At 39.2% G+C, this 17,337-nt stretch overlaps 1 protein-coding gene across 3 annotated transcripts in view; it reads right to left on the bottom strand.

The window, feature by feature from the left end:
* MIB1 (MIB E3 ubiquitin protein ligase 1) overlaps positions 1-17,337 on the bottom strand; it is a 77,511-nt gene that overhangs the window by 13,374 nt on the left and 46,800 nt on the right. For 2 of the 3 annotated variants that reach the window (XM_071737297.1, XM_071737298.1), the window contains exons 13-17: positions 8,646-8,778; positions 8,183-8,269; positions 5,535-5,696; positions 1,662-1,843; positions 200-392 (exon numbers count right to left, since the gene is read on the bottom strand). In XM_071737297.1, coding sequence (XP_071593398.1) covers positions 200-392; positions 1,662-1,843; positions 5,535-5,696; positions 8,183-8,269; positions 8,646-8,778 — 757 coding nt within the window. The remainder of the gene's footprint in view (positions 1-199; positions 393-1,661; positions 1,844-5,534; positions 5,697-8,182; positions 8,270-8,645; positions 8,779-17,337) is intronic. The other variant, XM_071737299.1, reaches the window with a different exon arrangement.

Below are 17,337 nucleotides of genomic sequence, written 5' to 3'. Positions count from 1 at the left end.
ATATCACTGAAAAGATAATACTTAAGGAAAAGAAAGGACAACATACAATGCTGGGACAAATTATCATTACAATGAAAAGTTAAACCTGTCCAGTGAGACACATGTAAGGAAAAATACTGCTAAAAATACACTTTTCCATCACCTTTTTACTTCACCATTAAAAACAGAAAGAGAACTAATAAACTTTGGAAGCTTCTACCTTTGTCCTAGACTGAACTTGTTCTTTACAGATGAGGCATTTTTTCACCCGTGGTGAGCACAGAGAACACGTGGCAATGTGTCCACATGGGCCAAACAGGGTATCTCTCTTCATGTCTGAGCACACCATGCATTCTTCTAAGGTTTCAGAATCATTGTTGATCATAGATGGACTTCGGGAGCCAACCTGACCACTATAAAGAAACTTTGGAGTCAAAACTTATTTTTAAGAATTTTTAAAATTCTTACTTTAAAATGCTCAACTGGCTGTTTATGATCCTATGCATTCTGGCATCAGTGTATCACCATAAAGCAAGGAGAACTGCATTTTCCCAAATACAGCTGAGACCAGAGTGCAAGGTCACATGTTCAAGCAGCCCACAAAAGTTAGACTACCATCTCATGAACATAAAAAAAACCCTCCCATCCTAAAATTTTTAACAGAGACATATCCTGTGGATTCAGAACTGCACGGTTTTAACACCCGATTCATGAATATACTACTTAGTAAATGACAGACTTGTAAAAGACCCCAAAAATCCCGTAGTGAATCCACCTCGGATCTTTGTCCTATGCTGCTGCTCACCCAGCAGAGGGAGCCCGTGCTGAACCAAACCAGTTCATCCCCACAGCCCTCAGAAGCCCATAAAAGGTGGCGAGAAAATAGAGCTGCCTGCTAAGGCCGAGACAGATGGACAGACACAAATGAAAGATTCCGAAGAAAACAAGCATGTTCCACACCAGAGCAGCATCAACAAAACCACTCTCTCTTCATGACATTTTGAAAGCACGTTTTTGATATTCATAGAGGAATTAAGGAGAAGTAATGTAAACCAATGGTGAGGACACAGCAAGGACAAGTAGCAAGCTGAAACTCCTCTTACTGCATGCACTTGATAACATGACATTTCACAGAAATCAGAATTCCTACAGAACTGCTTCTGAGACCTCAAGGACTACCCCTTCCTTCTCTTTTTATAGAATCATACAATCACTCATGTTGACAGGTAATCAGGAGGTCACCAACCCAAAGCAAAGTCAACGCTGAATTCCAACCAGGTTACACCAGGTGGCTTTGCCAATTTCAGTCTTGAAATCATGCAGTGACCAAGATTTCACAGCCTCCCTGGGCAACCTTTCCCAATGCTTAATTGTTCTTTCTGTGATTTCCACCCCACAAGACCCCTTTTTTATGGTTTGAAATTCTATCAAATTCTACCTGCACATTGCCACCTTTCCATTCTCATCCCTCCCTTGGATGAAAGTCCTGTAAATGTCATGTATGTTTCAACTTATGTTTTTGTAAATAGCACTCGATGTACTATGGAGTATAAAATATAAAACCTAAAAGCATTTTCTTTACTTTCAACACTATTGCTAATGAAGTAACGATGTTTTAAATTCATCAGTTAATCTAAGGAAAGCAGAGATTTGGAAAGTGTGTAGTGTATGAATATACAAACCTGACTTTTTCTTTGTGACATTTAGCCAATGCTTTGCAGAGACTGGGATCTGGGCAGAGATCAAGAGGAGACTGACCCTTCTTATTCCGAATGCTGAGGTCAGCTCCGTTGGCTGCCAGGAAGCAGGCAATAGACGCTGCACTCTTCTTCTCTGCTCCCTGAGTGCCAAGTCCCATTATTAACTGAAAGTAAACAAATGCATAAGCAACTTGAGAGACTCTCTAAAGAGTTGGGAATAGTCTGGCTAAAAGAGAACTACTTGACATGCACAGATGCACATACACACATACATAAATCTTTAAGTCCAGGGAAGTGTCTCTAGAACGAAAAATCAAAAACAGTTGTATTCTGGCTTAATTTTGAGTTGGTTGTACTCAGCTTTCCTTTAAGGAACTAAAATTCAGCAAGGAATAGTTCAGCTACTGAAGTGCTCAATCTCCTGCACGCTTGCCTTTATTTGTGAAGTGGCTATCCTTCCATATAAACATTACATAGGCTGAAGTCCCAGGGGGTGTATTTAGAATGCAGCCAAAGTATACTGAAATTTCTGAGTTCAGAAAAAATGCTACCACCACCAGCACACTTGGACTGAAAACACAGTTGGGAAGAGACGTGAATGCACGCTTACTTACAATCTAGTCAGTGAAGTACCTGCTCAAGTAAGACTTGATTTTAGTTGCCTTCTCAGCCTGGATGGATTTAATCTCATGTATCAGCCCTCCTGCCCAGATCACATAATGTTCCTTTGGCATTTTACAACTATCAGTGTATTACCCTCTGTATTACACACAATTCACAGGGCCAGCTAGAAAAACTGAAGATGGAAGGCTCACTACCACAGCCCAGCCAGGAGAGCATTCACCTTCTCTGGAGCATTCCAGGCCTCCTCCAGCATCTTTTTATATTAAAGCCTGATCAGATAAAATGCATAAGTATAACGTAGACTACAATAAATATGAAACTGCTGGCACCACTACAAATCCCTCAAACTACACTAGGCTATATTCAAAGGAACAGCTTTGGCACAGCTCCAATTCAAGGAGTTTTACATGCTGAATTATAGAATTATCAAGGCTTTGACACTAGAATAAGGACAGGATTTTGTATGTACCTCCTTCCCACTAATTGATTTAAGTGCTCAACTTGACTGATGTACTTTTTTCTATGGCACTTGAAGTTTGTACAGTCTATCCCTGCAGCTGAACTTCTCAAAGGTGAGTGTCAAGTATTACCTGTAAAACCTAAGTAATTTTGGCCAAATAAACAACCATTTTGTATTAAAAAAAACCTAGATGTGCTATTTTAGGCACAACAGCTTACTAGAACAAATTTAAAATACCAGATACCTGTCACTGCAACCCTAAATGTTGGATGTCCTGAAATCTGAACAACAAAGAAAAGTTTTTGAAATCCCTCATAGATATTTCCCCTATCACTCAGAGGTGACTTGCAAAGAAAAAAGCTTGGTTTAGGTCCATGTCTTGCAGCACATGGAGTATGTATTGAAAGTCTTTACCCTGCATTGATAGCTGCAGATTACCCTCATCATACAGCCACCCAGTTTCCTAGAGAAGCATTTTTTTTAATCTCAGTCTAGTTTTTTTTCCTAGTCAGGAGTTATTATGTCAGTATTACGGAGGTGCTATGAGGCTCTTGAAGGCCACTTCATGAGTTTATGGATACACACGGTACTTCATTCTTCCTTGGTAAGAACAGTACAGCTCTAACAAATTCATAGCAGGAAAACTGGTAAGTGAGGGAGAGAAACTGTTTTGTGGTGTTTAGGCTACTGAACATTTTTGTTTATAGAATCTGGTAACTTTTCAGCACCTCAATTACAGTATTGGCTAAAGTGAGGCAGAGATTTTGTCTAGCTTTAGCCCAGTAGCTTGGATCATGTCAGTAATCCACCCAAGGTAGCACAACGCCCAGTGAAAGCTCATCAGATCTTAGGTTGGCAGAGTAGACATATTTTGAAGGCACAACTGCACCAAGCAATTTGCTATAGTCCTTTCTTATTTGCTGGGACAGAGTTCTCTTACCATCCACACTTTTACCTTATGGGCTGTTTGTTCCTGGAACAAACAGCTACTGTGTCTCCCAGGTAAAAATCAAACACTGTCTAACAGGATAGTTTGCTTCACTCACTGTGAGTATGCACTACTCCAAGTACTTATGCTCCTCTACCTGGAACAGTCAACATTAGTCAAGAAAATCCTTAGTCTTAAAACACCTCTGTGTGCTCTATGCTTTGAAAATACCAGGACTATATTGCATCCCATAACAATTCTCTGGTAGTCTGTGGCATTTCAAGCACACAGAGTGGAAAAAAAATTAAAAATCAACCCATCACAAAAATAAACATTATGTCTTAGGGCCTAGTATGACTGCAGCAAGCCTCCTCTGGAGGGTGCAAGCCCTGACATGCACCAACACCAGCCAGGCCCAACCAATTCACCTGAAAGGGAAAAACCTCGGTGTAATCCACACAAACAGTATCAACACTGGGTAAGTAATTGTAAATAATGAGAAATCTTTGAAGGTAAACACCTAAATGCCTTCCACTACTTTCTTTAGTTTAAATTAGGATTTATGCAGCAACATCCTTTTGAACCTTAAAAGCATTGAAAGCACCTGAAAGATACCTATATTAAAATAAACTATACTAAATGAGCTTGGAAAAGAATACATTTAAAATAAAAAATACCCTAGACCAAAGAACACTACATCTCTAACAAAGCAACTGAATTGATTTTTTTGTGGTGGTGGGGATGGTACTTGAGAAAATTTCTCCTCTTCCCAACTGTACAACCATCAACATGTGCTGGATGAAAAACTTTAAAATTATTTAAAGAAACGAAGTTCATTGCTCACAGCACTTCAACACAGAAATGTTTTACAGATTGGTATCTAGTGAGTTAATTAAATAAGCACTTATAAAAACATTTGTTGTACAGATAAATTAGAAAAATATTATGACACTGATGACTTAAGTATAAAAGATGAACTACATGACAGTGTCAACATTTGTTCAGCAAATCTGATCCACTGTCACGTAGCTCATCTTTAATACTTAAGGAAAAAACGTTGTTTGCTGTTCTCAGTCCCAGTCTACTCAAGAATTTTATGTCTCCTTTGCTTTTCAGCAAAACTATAAAATTTTATCTTTGCATCTGGCGTTCACACAGCTTTTTCAGTGTGATTGTTTCTTTTTTTAAACAAAACATTTTAACTTATTTCCTTACTACAGCACAACTTACTACTGCTTATAGCTCTCCCAAGCTAAGAACAGAGAAAGTTACACACTCAGAAGACTATGAAGTAATTACACATGTAAAAAGATGCTTCACTTGGTTTATTTCCAAAAGCTATGAGCAAGAATAACTGCTCATACAGCAAGAAACGTCAAAAATGCTATCTTCAGAAAGATAGATAACAATAAATACATGAAAATTAAGATGGACTTGTTCTAACAGAATATTTTCAGATGGTTATAGAAGCAGGTAAACAATTAAAGCTACAAAGACATGCAAGATGTTAAATTACAGAAAGCACAATACTAGTCTTATTCTGCACCGTAATACTGTTTATTTCTCTTCCCTAAAAAGCTATTTTTGCTTTTTTTTTAGTATGGCATCCATGTTCACTTTGGAAGAAAGATTTGCAGAAATATGTTGAATAACCCCATATTTTTCTTTAACAAAGACAATGACTAAGCCATATATAACATGATTTCTGCCTGCATTGCAGACGAATGCAGAATGTCTACATAAACTTAAGCTGTCAAAACAAACAGTCCAACAGTACAGAACTAGACAAAGAGACAAATTTACAGGAGAGAAAAAAAGGAATAAATAAATGCATTTTATTTACTGTGTTCTTTGATGGCTCCCAAGCAGTATCTACCTTGCCCACATCTTGCATATCTTGGAGTTGGCGGAGCTGTGAAAGGGTGTGGTGTCTCAGGGCTTCATGCAGAGGAGTATCTCCATCTTTATCCTGAATATCCAGCTTAGCACCAGCACGGACTAAGAGCTGAAAAGAGAGAGAATCCAATTTAAAAAAAAAAACAAAAACAAACTTTACTCCTTTTAATAATAATATCGGTGAAACTACGGTTTAGGATGCCCTACAAGGTCCATAGCATTGTTCTTTTTATCTTGCTACAATTCTTAGTTGTTTGTTTATATTTGTTTTCCATACTTGGAGCTCAGCCCTCAACTAAAGCAGTTATCTCTTTCAAATATGAAGTTTATTTGAGCAGAAGCCTAATGCTTGCCTGTGTTCTGAGGGAGCGCTACAACAGATGCTCTATTAGAGGATTCTTTCTAGTGTTCAAAGCCTTTAAATCTTACAAGACAGCCTACAAACAATGTAACATGTTACAGCAATATACCAAAACCAGAAATAGTAGGCAATACTTTAGATATGTATATGGGCTTTACTATTAGGTTTCAATGACCCCAAAAATCACTACTTTCACACCATGCTAAACTTTACAACTTAATTTACAGTGTTCTACCATTAGCAAAGTAGTTAAGCATGTTCTTAAATTTATCCTTATTCAGTAGAAGACATAAAAACTACTGACACTACTAATTACTATCTCAGAACACTTTGGAAAGTAATGAACTGTAAGACTCCTCTTTAAGGCTAATTTTAGACACACGTTCCAGGGCATATGACATGAAAGCAAGTACAAGGCTGCACAGGCCCTCCTATTCATATTGCTTTAGCATACATCCCTCACATAATTCAATGAACCAGAACTTTCTTGAATCTGCTTTTAGCCAGGACAAATCAACACACGCTGACAAGTAACAATTGCCCCTAAAAGTTAAACCCTGTCCTTGTTGTTATTCAGAAACCTGCAGATAGCAGCTGAGGTTTTAACTTCAGTTTCTTTCTCATATTAATATCTTGTGTCTGCCACTGGCTATTTATTGTTTAAGGAGTTTCTTCTGAAAGAAAAACTCTAAGGGAGCTCTTTTCAGAGAAACCTGGAATCCTTGGCAAATAAATCGAAACTGAAAGACTTTGCAGAAGTTTTTAAAAAAACAAAACAAAACAAACAAACAAAAAACATAATTGAGGAAGGAAAAAAAGGCAAAAGGCAAACCACCACCCTTTATCACAGCACCAGGGCTTTTAAAAGAACTCTGCTACCTTTGACCACTATTCCACAGATGCCAGAGGGTACAAGCCAGCCCTGGAAGGTACCCAGTAGGAATTAATTTTGAAATAGAGCCAACATGTTCTTTGCATGGCTGCATGAGTTATTTTAAGACTTCTCAAAGTTAAACCAGCTCTGAAGTGCAGATACTCCACAGGGTTATCCACTTAAAGACTGTTGGATATAAGCATGCCATATACAATACACCTACTATTTCTTCTACCTGCTACCTTCCTGCTCATCTGCTACCTCACTATTGTATCCTCAGGTACCGTGTAAGGTCCAGAAGGGCCAAAGAGCTCACACCAAACACAGCTGCCAAACAGCTTGCAGGATGCAAGTGACACTGACTCTAGGAAACCATTTTTTCGGTAGCAAGCAGTTCCAGATACAGGGTCATACCACATTTCACATCCATCAGCTTTTGTAGATGGGCAAACCTTGTGGCAAAATAACGCTAAACAGAACCACAGACACAGGTCTGTGTAATGGGTACAATTTTCTGTAGGCCTCAATAAGGGACAGTTTTTAATAAAAAGTATCTCTCACTCTATATTCTAAAAAAAATTTAGTAGAGGGCCATGGCCAGGTTGATATATTCACTCATGGGGAACATCTACTGCAGTGACTGCTGTCCCTGAGTCTCAACAGCCCACAACAGAAATCCATGTACAAAGTCACATGGATCCCCTATAGACAGTGTACACCAGCCAGAATGGGCAAGCTATGCCAGGCTCCCATTTCCTGTGCCAGTAAAAAAGTTCTGTTAAATTAAAGTATTAACTTCTGCAATCATGCAAGCAAAAAAACAGAAAAAAACACCCCAAACCAAACCAGAAATAGCATCACTTCTGTTGTACTTCTGTTACTGCTTATAGCTCTCCCAAGCTAAGAACAGAGAAAGTTACACACTCAGAAGACTGTGAAATAATTACACTTGTAAAAAGATGCTTCACTTAGTTTATTTCCAAAAGCATGAGCAAGAATAACTACTCATACAGCAAGAGGCATCAAAAACCCTATTCAAAAATCCCACTACAGGACCACAAGTTTCAGCCATGTAACAAAGAGAGGAACACATTCTCCCCTACTCAACAAGGAGGGATGCTAGAACTGGCAGCCTCATGGAGGAAACTGAACTGGACATGTCCAAAAATGCAGCACTCCTGAAATGTTCTGTGCATGCTGGCAGGTTTCTGAGTTGATCAAAATCGATCAAATACATTCAATAGCTACATGCTGTTAATTAATTTTTTAAATGTTAATGGAATATCCATGTCTTAACAGCTACAATCAGCTTGAGTCAAGTACTACTAACCATATGGTTTATTGGCAATAAGATACTTACTCTAACAATTTGCGTATGCTGTCGTTCCACGGCAAGGTGCAGAGCAGTCTGCTGGTTAACATTCTGGATATCCAGGTTAGCATTGCCCTGAAAGATATCCAAAGCATTAGAGCATTATCATCCCAGCAATGCATTTCCAGGCAAGGAAGTCCATTAGGGCACAGAAAACGATCCTGAAATAATTCCTGCTTTGGAGGTTTGAGAGCAGATGTGATGAAATACTTTAATTATTCACTGTACAGATGCTGATCAGTTCAGTCAAACCAGGTATCAAATTTTTTAGTCTCTCTGCACCATTAAACCATTGTAATGATTGCAAGGCAACTCTGAACTTTAGGGCTCACCATGTGCCCCTCCCTGCTCCACTGCATCTGCATTGTAGTTGTAGGCATAAAGCAGCAAACTAATTCCACATCAGATGATTAACTGAAGTGTGACTTTTAAATCTTCAGAAGAGTCCTACCTGATGCACCAAAAGTTCAGCCACTTCCACGTGATTATTGAGAGCTGCCAGATGCAAGGCAGTGTAGCCATCATCTTTTTTCTCATCAACAATCCACGGTCGTGGTAACTTGGACAGTAACACTCGCATTGCGCTGAAACAAAAATGCAGAGATGGCATAAATGCACCTATAAAGTGTTTGTTGAACGGGCAACTGGACAATGGTAAAATAATATTTATTCTCAGAGCTAAAAAGTAGCAGTAGCTAAAATAACACTAGTATTTTCTCACAATGAGAAAGTGGGTGAAAAGCTATACCAACAGTTCCAAAGCACAATAATGTGATGTTCAATTACTTCTAGTTAAAGCACACAAAGAAGAACAATCCATACTTAAAAACCATGTGGAAACATTTTTTTTCCAGAAAAATGTTATCTAGCAGTATAAATTACCTTAAAAAAAAGTGTTCACACAAATTCTGAAACATAGAATTGTTCTCCCTCTAAATCCTTATACCATCCTTTACTTAATTATTTAATGAGCAAGTTCCATAGCTCCATATTATTTAAATAGCAAGTTCCATAATGAGCAGTAACAGTTAAGATTTCCAGTTTCTGAGATAAAACTGGAGTAAGACATCTTATGCACAGAGATAATAAATGCTGGAACTGTAAAGCAAGTATTAGCAGAATACTTTCATAACAGATAGTGGCTGAGTATAATATACCATGGCAGTGTTTACTACTGCACCCCATTTCTCTATGTGCTTACCAAGATGCCTATCAAAGGAAGGGGATTTATTACCTCACACCTCAAAGCAGCTCCCCTACTAGTGTATGAAAGCAGACTAAAATCCATTAAGTCCAAAGACTACAGTGTTAAGGCTATCGATAACACAGTACTAGAAAAACAAATTGCTCAATCTCTCATTCTGTCAGAAATATATTTTTCTTAAGTTCAATTGTCTTCACTTAGTTTTTGGTGAATTATGCAACCAAAACTAATCCCCTTATAATTTTATTCTTATCAACAGCACATGCAGCTCCCTTATGACCTCCTCAGAGACAAACAGAAAACTGCTATAATCGTGTGCCAGGAAAAATCTTCTGTCACCTGATCCTTCCCTACCACTGAAGTGATATGCTTTTTACAGGAGACATAGAGCTTCTTCATAAAATGCAAACTTTAAAATCCAGCTAATACTAGCTCATGAAAGTGGAGCCACTCAGTCACAGAATGTCTTGCAAGGCAGATTTTTAAACTGAATTAAACAGTTCTTTATTAGCCACTTGATACTGAAAATGTGAGATCTCAATGAGCCTCAGAAATATCCTCATAAAATGAGCCTAGGAATATTCTCAACAGATAGCAGTAAGATGAATGGGCTCATAACTGAGCACCTGAATCATTCCAATAACATTACCTTGAATATCCATACAGCCTAAGTGCTATTCACTCCAAAGCCCTCTTTTAGGGTAAGCTAATGAGCTTCCAATAAAGCAATGAAACAAAAAGCTGTGGCTGATAATAGCTCAACTCCAATGAGCCCTCCTGAAAAGCACAAGTCAGATTACTCCAACAGTAGGAGTTTCCACTCTTCCTGCACTCTGCTTGGATGCTATCCTAACAGACCTTGACTTAAGTATTTCCATGTTCTCCTGCTACTACACTGAGCATTCAACATAAATCCACTTAATACACCACCCTGACAGCTGCAGTGTAGCAGTCACTTCTTTCCCCAGATTCAGGATGTCTGCAGGAAACACAAGTAAGCCACTGCAGGATCTCAGAGGCCCACAGGAGACACACGACCAGCTGCTATGTGGAGCATCCACAGCCAGGCTGCTCTGGAGGGTCTGTCCTCCACAGAGTGGACATCAGTACTTGGCCAGGAACCGAACGCATTTTGCAGTCTGTGGGTTACCTTGACCTTTTAAACTCCACCATAATCACAGCTTTCTTGAGGTAAGCAAATAAATAAGAAACCATTCTCAGCCTCTTAGGATTTTTTGTTTTCCTAGCAGAACTAAGCTTCTCACTTCCTCACTTATAACACAGTAAAGTAAGACAACCACACTTAACAGATTGTACATTGTGAGCCATGGCACAGCTTCTATTGATAACGCCTTCTACAGCTCTGTCACATGCTAGGAAAAAAGACTAGGATATTTGAAAATAGAACAAAACCTACCAACATTCATTTTTTTGAAAGATTCACTTATGCAGGAGTTTCCAAAATTAATAAGTTAGTAAAATACAAATTACCAAAGCTTTAGGAAATGTGGCAAAACAAACAAATATTAGTTGCATTGATAGACACCATTTAATTTGTAATAAAATTCTTTTTAAACCTAGGATATAAATATGTCCATAGCTCACAACATCAAAACTGTTTCTAACTGCCTTATAGAGGGAGAAAGTCTGGAAAGCTTTGGTTCATGTCGTGTCTGGACTGTACCTGGACCCACCACCATCAGCTCTTCAGGAAGCTGGGCTGACACACAGCACACCTGAGGAGCATCAGCACAGCAAGACAGTCGACTTCCTAAGTGGATTTCGACAGGGCAACATGCTGGCAGATCAGTGCTCCTAAGAACCCCCATAAATCCCTAAACTGTCTACTGTGGATCATCAAAAAAAGCACCAAAAAAATTATCTGAAAATTTCTTACGACTGACAGAAGCAGTATAACCACTGGTAAAAGGTGAGGCATTAACAATCTAAGAAAAAAACAAGGTCAAGAAATTTTTTTTTTTTTACAACTGCAACTACAACTCAAGGAATGCTACAGGAAGGCACCAACACCCAGATCTCTAATTACAACCAGCCTGCCTCTGAAGTAATTCTAGTCACTAAGCAAAGAACCATCCTAAGCAACTCAGCTGATGTTTTACATCTTTTTCTTCAGTAAGGAAATAAGGCAACCACCCACTATACAAATAATTAAAAATTTAAAGTACATTCACATACTTGAGCAAATGCCTTGAGAAACATTGCCGTTGCCATTTCTTTAGTACCTCTCATCTTTGAAAGAGAAGATACTAATTGACTTAATTTTTTGTATGCTACGAAAAAATTCACTCTTTCAAGTATTTGGAAGAGCCCTTGCCAGATCGTCTTTCAAATCTTTTCCTATTTAGTTTGCTGTCAAATATGAAGAAATCCTTCATCTGAAGTTCAAACTGTAAAATACTTGGAGGCATCTTGCTTTCATGTAAATGAGATGCCTGCTACATATTTGCATGCTTTTACAATGCACTGGTCCTACTGAAAAAACAGAACCACCAGTAAAACAAACAAACAGCTTCTACCGGTAATAGGTTTTTATCTTATTTTTCACAATAAAGCATCAAAGGACCAGCAAGTAGTCCCCAGATGTTTCTGCCTATGCAAGTAGCTACCACATCTCTCTCTCTTCCAGACTGCACTAAGTTACTGGACAAGCAGGACAAAAGGATGGTTTTATAGACATGACACCTTAAAATTCTGCAACATGGAATCATAGAATTGGCTGGGTTGGAAGGGACCTCAGAGATCATCAAGTCCAACCCTTGATCCACTACCGCTGCAGTTACCAGACCATGGCACTGAGTGCCACATCCAGTCTCTTTTTAAATATCTCCAGGGACAGAGAATCCACCACTTCCCTGGACAGCCCATTCCAATGCTTGATCACCCTCTCAGTAAAGAAATTCTTTCTAATGTCCAACCTAAACCTCCCCTGGCATAACTTGAGACTGTGCCCTCTTGTCTTGCTGAGAGTTGCCTGGGAAAAGAGACCAACCCCCACCTGGCTACCCCTTCCTTTCAGGGAGTTGTGGAGAGTGATGAGGTCTCCTCTGAGCCTCCTCTTCTCCAGGCTGAACAGCCCCAGCTCCCTCAGCCTCTCCTCATAGGATCTGTGCTCGAGTCCCTTCACCAGCCCAGTTGCCCTCCTTTGGACCTGCTCCAGGACCTCGATATCCTTCTTGAACTGAGGGGCCCAGAACTGGACACAGGACTCGAGGTGTGGCCTCACCAGCGTTGAGTACAGGGGCAGAATCATTTTCTTGGACCTGCTGGCCACGCTGCTCCTGATACAGGCCAGGATGCCATTGGCCTTCTTGGCTACCTGGGCACACTGCTGGCTCATGTTCAGCTTCCTGTCAATCCAGACTCCCAGGTCCCTCTCTGCCTGGCTGCTCTCCAACCACTCTGTCACTACAATTATGAATCTCAGAGGTTGCATCTTCCTTCTCGTTAGCTGAAAGGTAGTTTCTTTAACTGCACAAGATCCTCTTTTGCCACACTGCAGCCTTCCTTCCTACAGCTATTCTATTTTCCAGGATTTTCTAGAGCTGCTGCCAAAATTTTGACCGCTAAGTGGCTACCATTCAGAACAATACTCACTGGAACAGGCATGCACTTTATCATAAAAAATAATGTCAGTGAAAACAGTGTATGCCAATTATACAATAATTCTTGATTCAATTTTCCACATAAAGTATGAAACAAGAAACCAAGCTGCACAACTGCATTTTCAGGACCACAAACCATAGGTAGTGCCAAAAACCTGCTTTAATTTTTCATACATTAAAACAGACCACAGACTACATTCACTGTGATTGCACTGAAAAGATCAAGAAATCAGCAAATCTAACAGTAACCCGGACAGCAGAGGAGGACTCTTCTGACGATTATCTTTAAGGTATTTAACTCTTAGAGACTGCATGGCTAACTGAGTAGCTGCAACAATAAGAAGATGCTTAAAGCTCTTACTGGAACACTGAAATTAGGTCATCACTATGCTATTTAAAGATTATTATTACACATTACTAATGAAAAAAAAAAGTTCGTAACAGGTAAGCTTTGGCATTTGTTGGTCTGCAGTATTTCCCAGGAAGCTGATCAAGATTTTGGGCCTTTTGCAGTTGGATGATCTTTTTTTTAAGTTTTAAAATTTTTTAGATGGGACAAGAAAAGAAAATTTTTCAAAAGAAAAGTTTTGAGGAAGCTTTCTGTAAAGCTTTAAAGGGCATAAGGAAACTTTAATTCTTATCCATAGCTGCCAGTGAAAAAAGCTTTTGCATGTGTGTGTGTGTTCATAAGGGGGCTGAGATCAGGGAAACTGTTGCCTTCCCAGGCCAAGCTGCTGGGTGTACAGCCATGTACAAAGCTCATCATAATTCAGGTAATTAATCCCCACAAAACAACACTCCAGGGTCTAATAGTTAGCACTAATTTAGTAGGAAGAACATCCAATTAATACTGTACTGTGTTTAATCTGAGATGTAGAAGAACAACAGCAAATGCTGCTGCTGCATGCACTTTAATTTGACCTTGCAACAAGTTTGGGGTTTGTTTTGGTCTTTTGGGGGGGTTTGGTCTTTCGTTTGATTTTGTTTTGTTGTTATTTTAAATCAAATTTTTAGAGAGTTTGGAATCACAGCTTAGCACACATATGATGTATTTATATTATAAATAATAGCAGATACAAATACAACAGCATTTATTTTCTGTTTGCTACATGAAATGCATCACAGATCCAAGCAATACACTCATTTTTAGCCACATAGAGCAGTTGCTTCACCAGTTACCAACATCAGAAATAAAAAAAAAACCCTCAAATCATTGTTATGAGCAAAAGTTTCAGCATATGCTATATTATTAACCAACTTACATATAAGAATACTTTGCTTATGCACTATTGTACTCATAGAATTTAACACACACTCATCAGCATTGCCTGAGAATGCCACATGTTAACAGATTTATTTGAAAAACCTACAAGATAAAAGTAAGTAATTGTAAGGAAGCTGAAATGAGTACCTCAAGGTACAAAAAAGATCCCAGATTTAGCATTCGTCACTATGAAGGCATCCGTTCACCTTGTTTAAAAGACAAGGGCAGCCAGGCTGGTGAAGGGACTCAAGCACAGATCCTATGAGGAGAGGCTGAGGGAGCTGGGGCTGTTCAGCCTGGAGAAGAGGAGGCTCAGAGGAGACCTCATCACTCTCTACAACTCCCTGAAAGGAGGGGGTAGCCAGGGGGGGGTCGGTCTCTTTTCCCAGGGAACTCTCAGCAAGACAAGAGGGCACGGTCTCAAGTTGTGCCGGGGGAGGTTTAGGTTGGACATTAGAAAGAATTTCTTTATGGAGAGGGTGATCAAGCATTGGAATGGGCTGCCCAGGGAAGTGGTGGATTCTCCATCCCTGAAGATATTTAAAAAGAGACTGGATGTGGCACTCAGTGCCATGGTCTGGTAATTGGAGCAGCAGTGGATCAAGGGTTGGACTTGATGATCTCTGAGGTCCCTTCCAACCCAGCCAATTCTATGATTCTCTGATACAAAGAAATGCTAGAAAAGATTCTCTGCTATCAGCTGGAATTTGACTGCAGAATGAGTTAACCAGGGAAGGTTGGGGGGCTATTAGATGGTGGTAGGGATGGCCTTTTGGGGTTTGTTGGTGATTTTTTCAAAGACCAGATACTTCAGCATTAAAAAAAAAATAAAAAAATAAAAAAAATAGCAGCTACTTTACAGTCAGCATATGCACATTTCACTGGAATTGCTACTGTAAGACACAATTCCCACTTCTCCCTGTGCTTCAATTCCTGCATTATGTTGGCTCTACAGACACATGACTGTCTAGTGAGTGAAGCAACCTGCCAGACTCTTGATTTGGCAAGTCTGCTTTCAGACAGATCAATGAGATAATCCAGCTTAGCCTGTGACTTCATGATAGCTAGAAGAGATAGGAATAAGGAAACCATGAAGGCAGAGTTGCAGGGAGGGCAGACTGCCCCGTCCAGAAGCAGTCTTAGATCAGCAAAAACTTACCAGGAATCCTATCTCTAGGATTTCTGATGATTCAGTGCACTTTCTACAACTAGTTTCTCCACTCTCCTGCCATTCTCCTCCCTCAGGTTAGCTTTCCACACTCTCAGTGTGACATAGTTTCATAATACAAGATACTTTAGAGCAATACTGGTTTGAAGTAGATCTACACTCACCACCACCACCACCCCTCTTCTACACTTACTCCCACCCCTGGCTCAGCTAAATTTTTCACCTGTTTCCTGTTAGGTTCTCAAACAGATGAAGAAACAGATCAGATCATAAGACAACTGCAAAATTTTCTTTTAAGGCTATTTAGTCTAACATGCATTTTACAACACAATAGAAGTGAGACTACTTTTTACCAATCCCATTCTTGTCCTCTGACTTCCACTTTTTCTTAAAAAAACACAGAACCACGAAACCAAAATGTGGCCCTAACAGCATCTAAAAAGTCACCCCCTTTTGTTGGATTATTTTTTCCACAGAACAGCACTCTGAGCCTGCTCACTGTGAAGCCAAAGAAAGTTGTACCAACATAGTGCAAGAAGTAACACAGGAGCAGGACACTGCTATTTTGGGCAACAATATGATCTTAAGTGCACGTCAGCACACAACTTCAAACCAAATCAGTTCCCTCATCTGGTTCACACTGCACTTGCTGTGAAGTACAGGGAGTTACACAGGAAAAACAAAGAAGAAAGTATCCCTCAGGAGCAAGGAACAAAGAATAGATTAATACCTTAGCTTAGTACTACCGAGCATGCTGTATCTGGAAATTAGTTCAGTATTTCATATCTGACTGATGGCTCAGAACAAGTTTAAGTAGGCAGGCTGTTCCCTTCTTTTTTGTCTCTCAGCTTCTCAAGTATCTCTAGGAATTTGAAAAATCTATTCCAGTATACATGAAACTGAAGGAACTGAATGAACAAACTGAAGGCATAGAAATTTACATGACATTAACAAAAACCTATTCTGCATTAGCCTAGATCTTGCACAACAACTTTGTCTTCAGTGTACAATTATAATTGAAGAAATGAAAAAATGTGGCTTCTATCAGAAAGCTACACTGTAACACAAGTTACAAGGTAAGCAGCTACCAAGCTCAGGACAAAGTCAATGGAGAGGAAGCAAGCAAAGTATAAATCCAGGACAGTGGCCTGGTCAGGACTTCACAATTCACTCTTTATCCTACAGCACTGATTTTTAATAAATGAGTAACTCCTAATTTCATCAACAGTAATTGAGAGTACATTTTCTTTAAATATTTTTTTTCTTTTAATAAATTCATTTAATTTTACGTTGAGAAATTCTCAGCTCTTTTTACTCTTCTTGCTCCTTAACAACATAAAGAACTCTGTTTTGAAAATGAACTCCTAAAAGTATTTGGGCTCTCACCCATTCCTGTTGTATTTAAATGGCTTAAGTTACTTTATAGTTTTCTAAAGAATGTACATACTGTACATAATATACATATGTACACACATAATATACATATTCCATATGAATACAAATCCCCTTCTCATATTTGGAGTGTGTAGGTACTGGCCTTGTTATAGGTCGGTTTTGTACAAATGAAAGTCCGATTGTCTGAGCTGTTCAGTTTTGTTTTTTTTTTTTATTCCTCTAAAACAACCAAACTTTTTCAAAGCACAGTGGCACTTAATTTGCAAGTGCCTTTATTTTTTTGAAGCGATTTGACAGCTAAGCATTATAAACAAAATACTACGGAATTATTAAGCGTAACAGTGAGGGACGATATGAACTTACTAATTTAAGGTGTTCCAAATCAATTCTAACTTGGTTCGAACACAGAAATGTGGGGCCACAAATCGGCACCAACTTCTCATTTATAAAGCGACAGCACGGTCTGCAGCTGAAAATTCAGCTCAAAGT

Source organism: Heliangelus exortis, chromosome 2 (assembly GCF_036169615.1).
Source record: "Heliangelus exortis chromosome 2, bHelExo1.hap1, whole genome shotgun sequence".
NCBI lineage: Eukaryota > Metazoa > Chordata > Aves > Apodiformes > Trochilidae > Heliangelus > Heliangelus exortis.
This window is presented reverse-complemented; position numbering and strand designations above follow the sequence as displayed.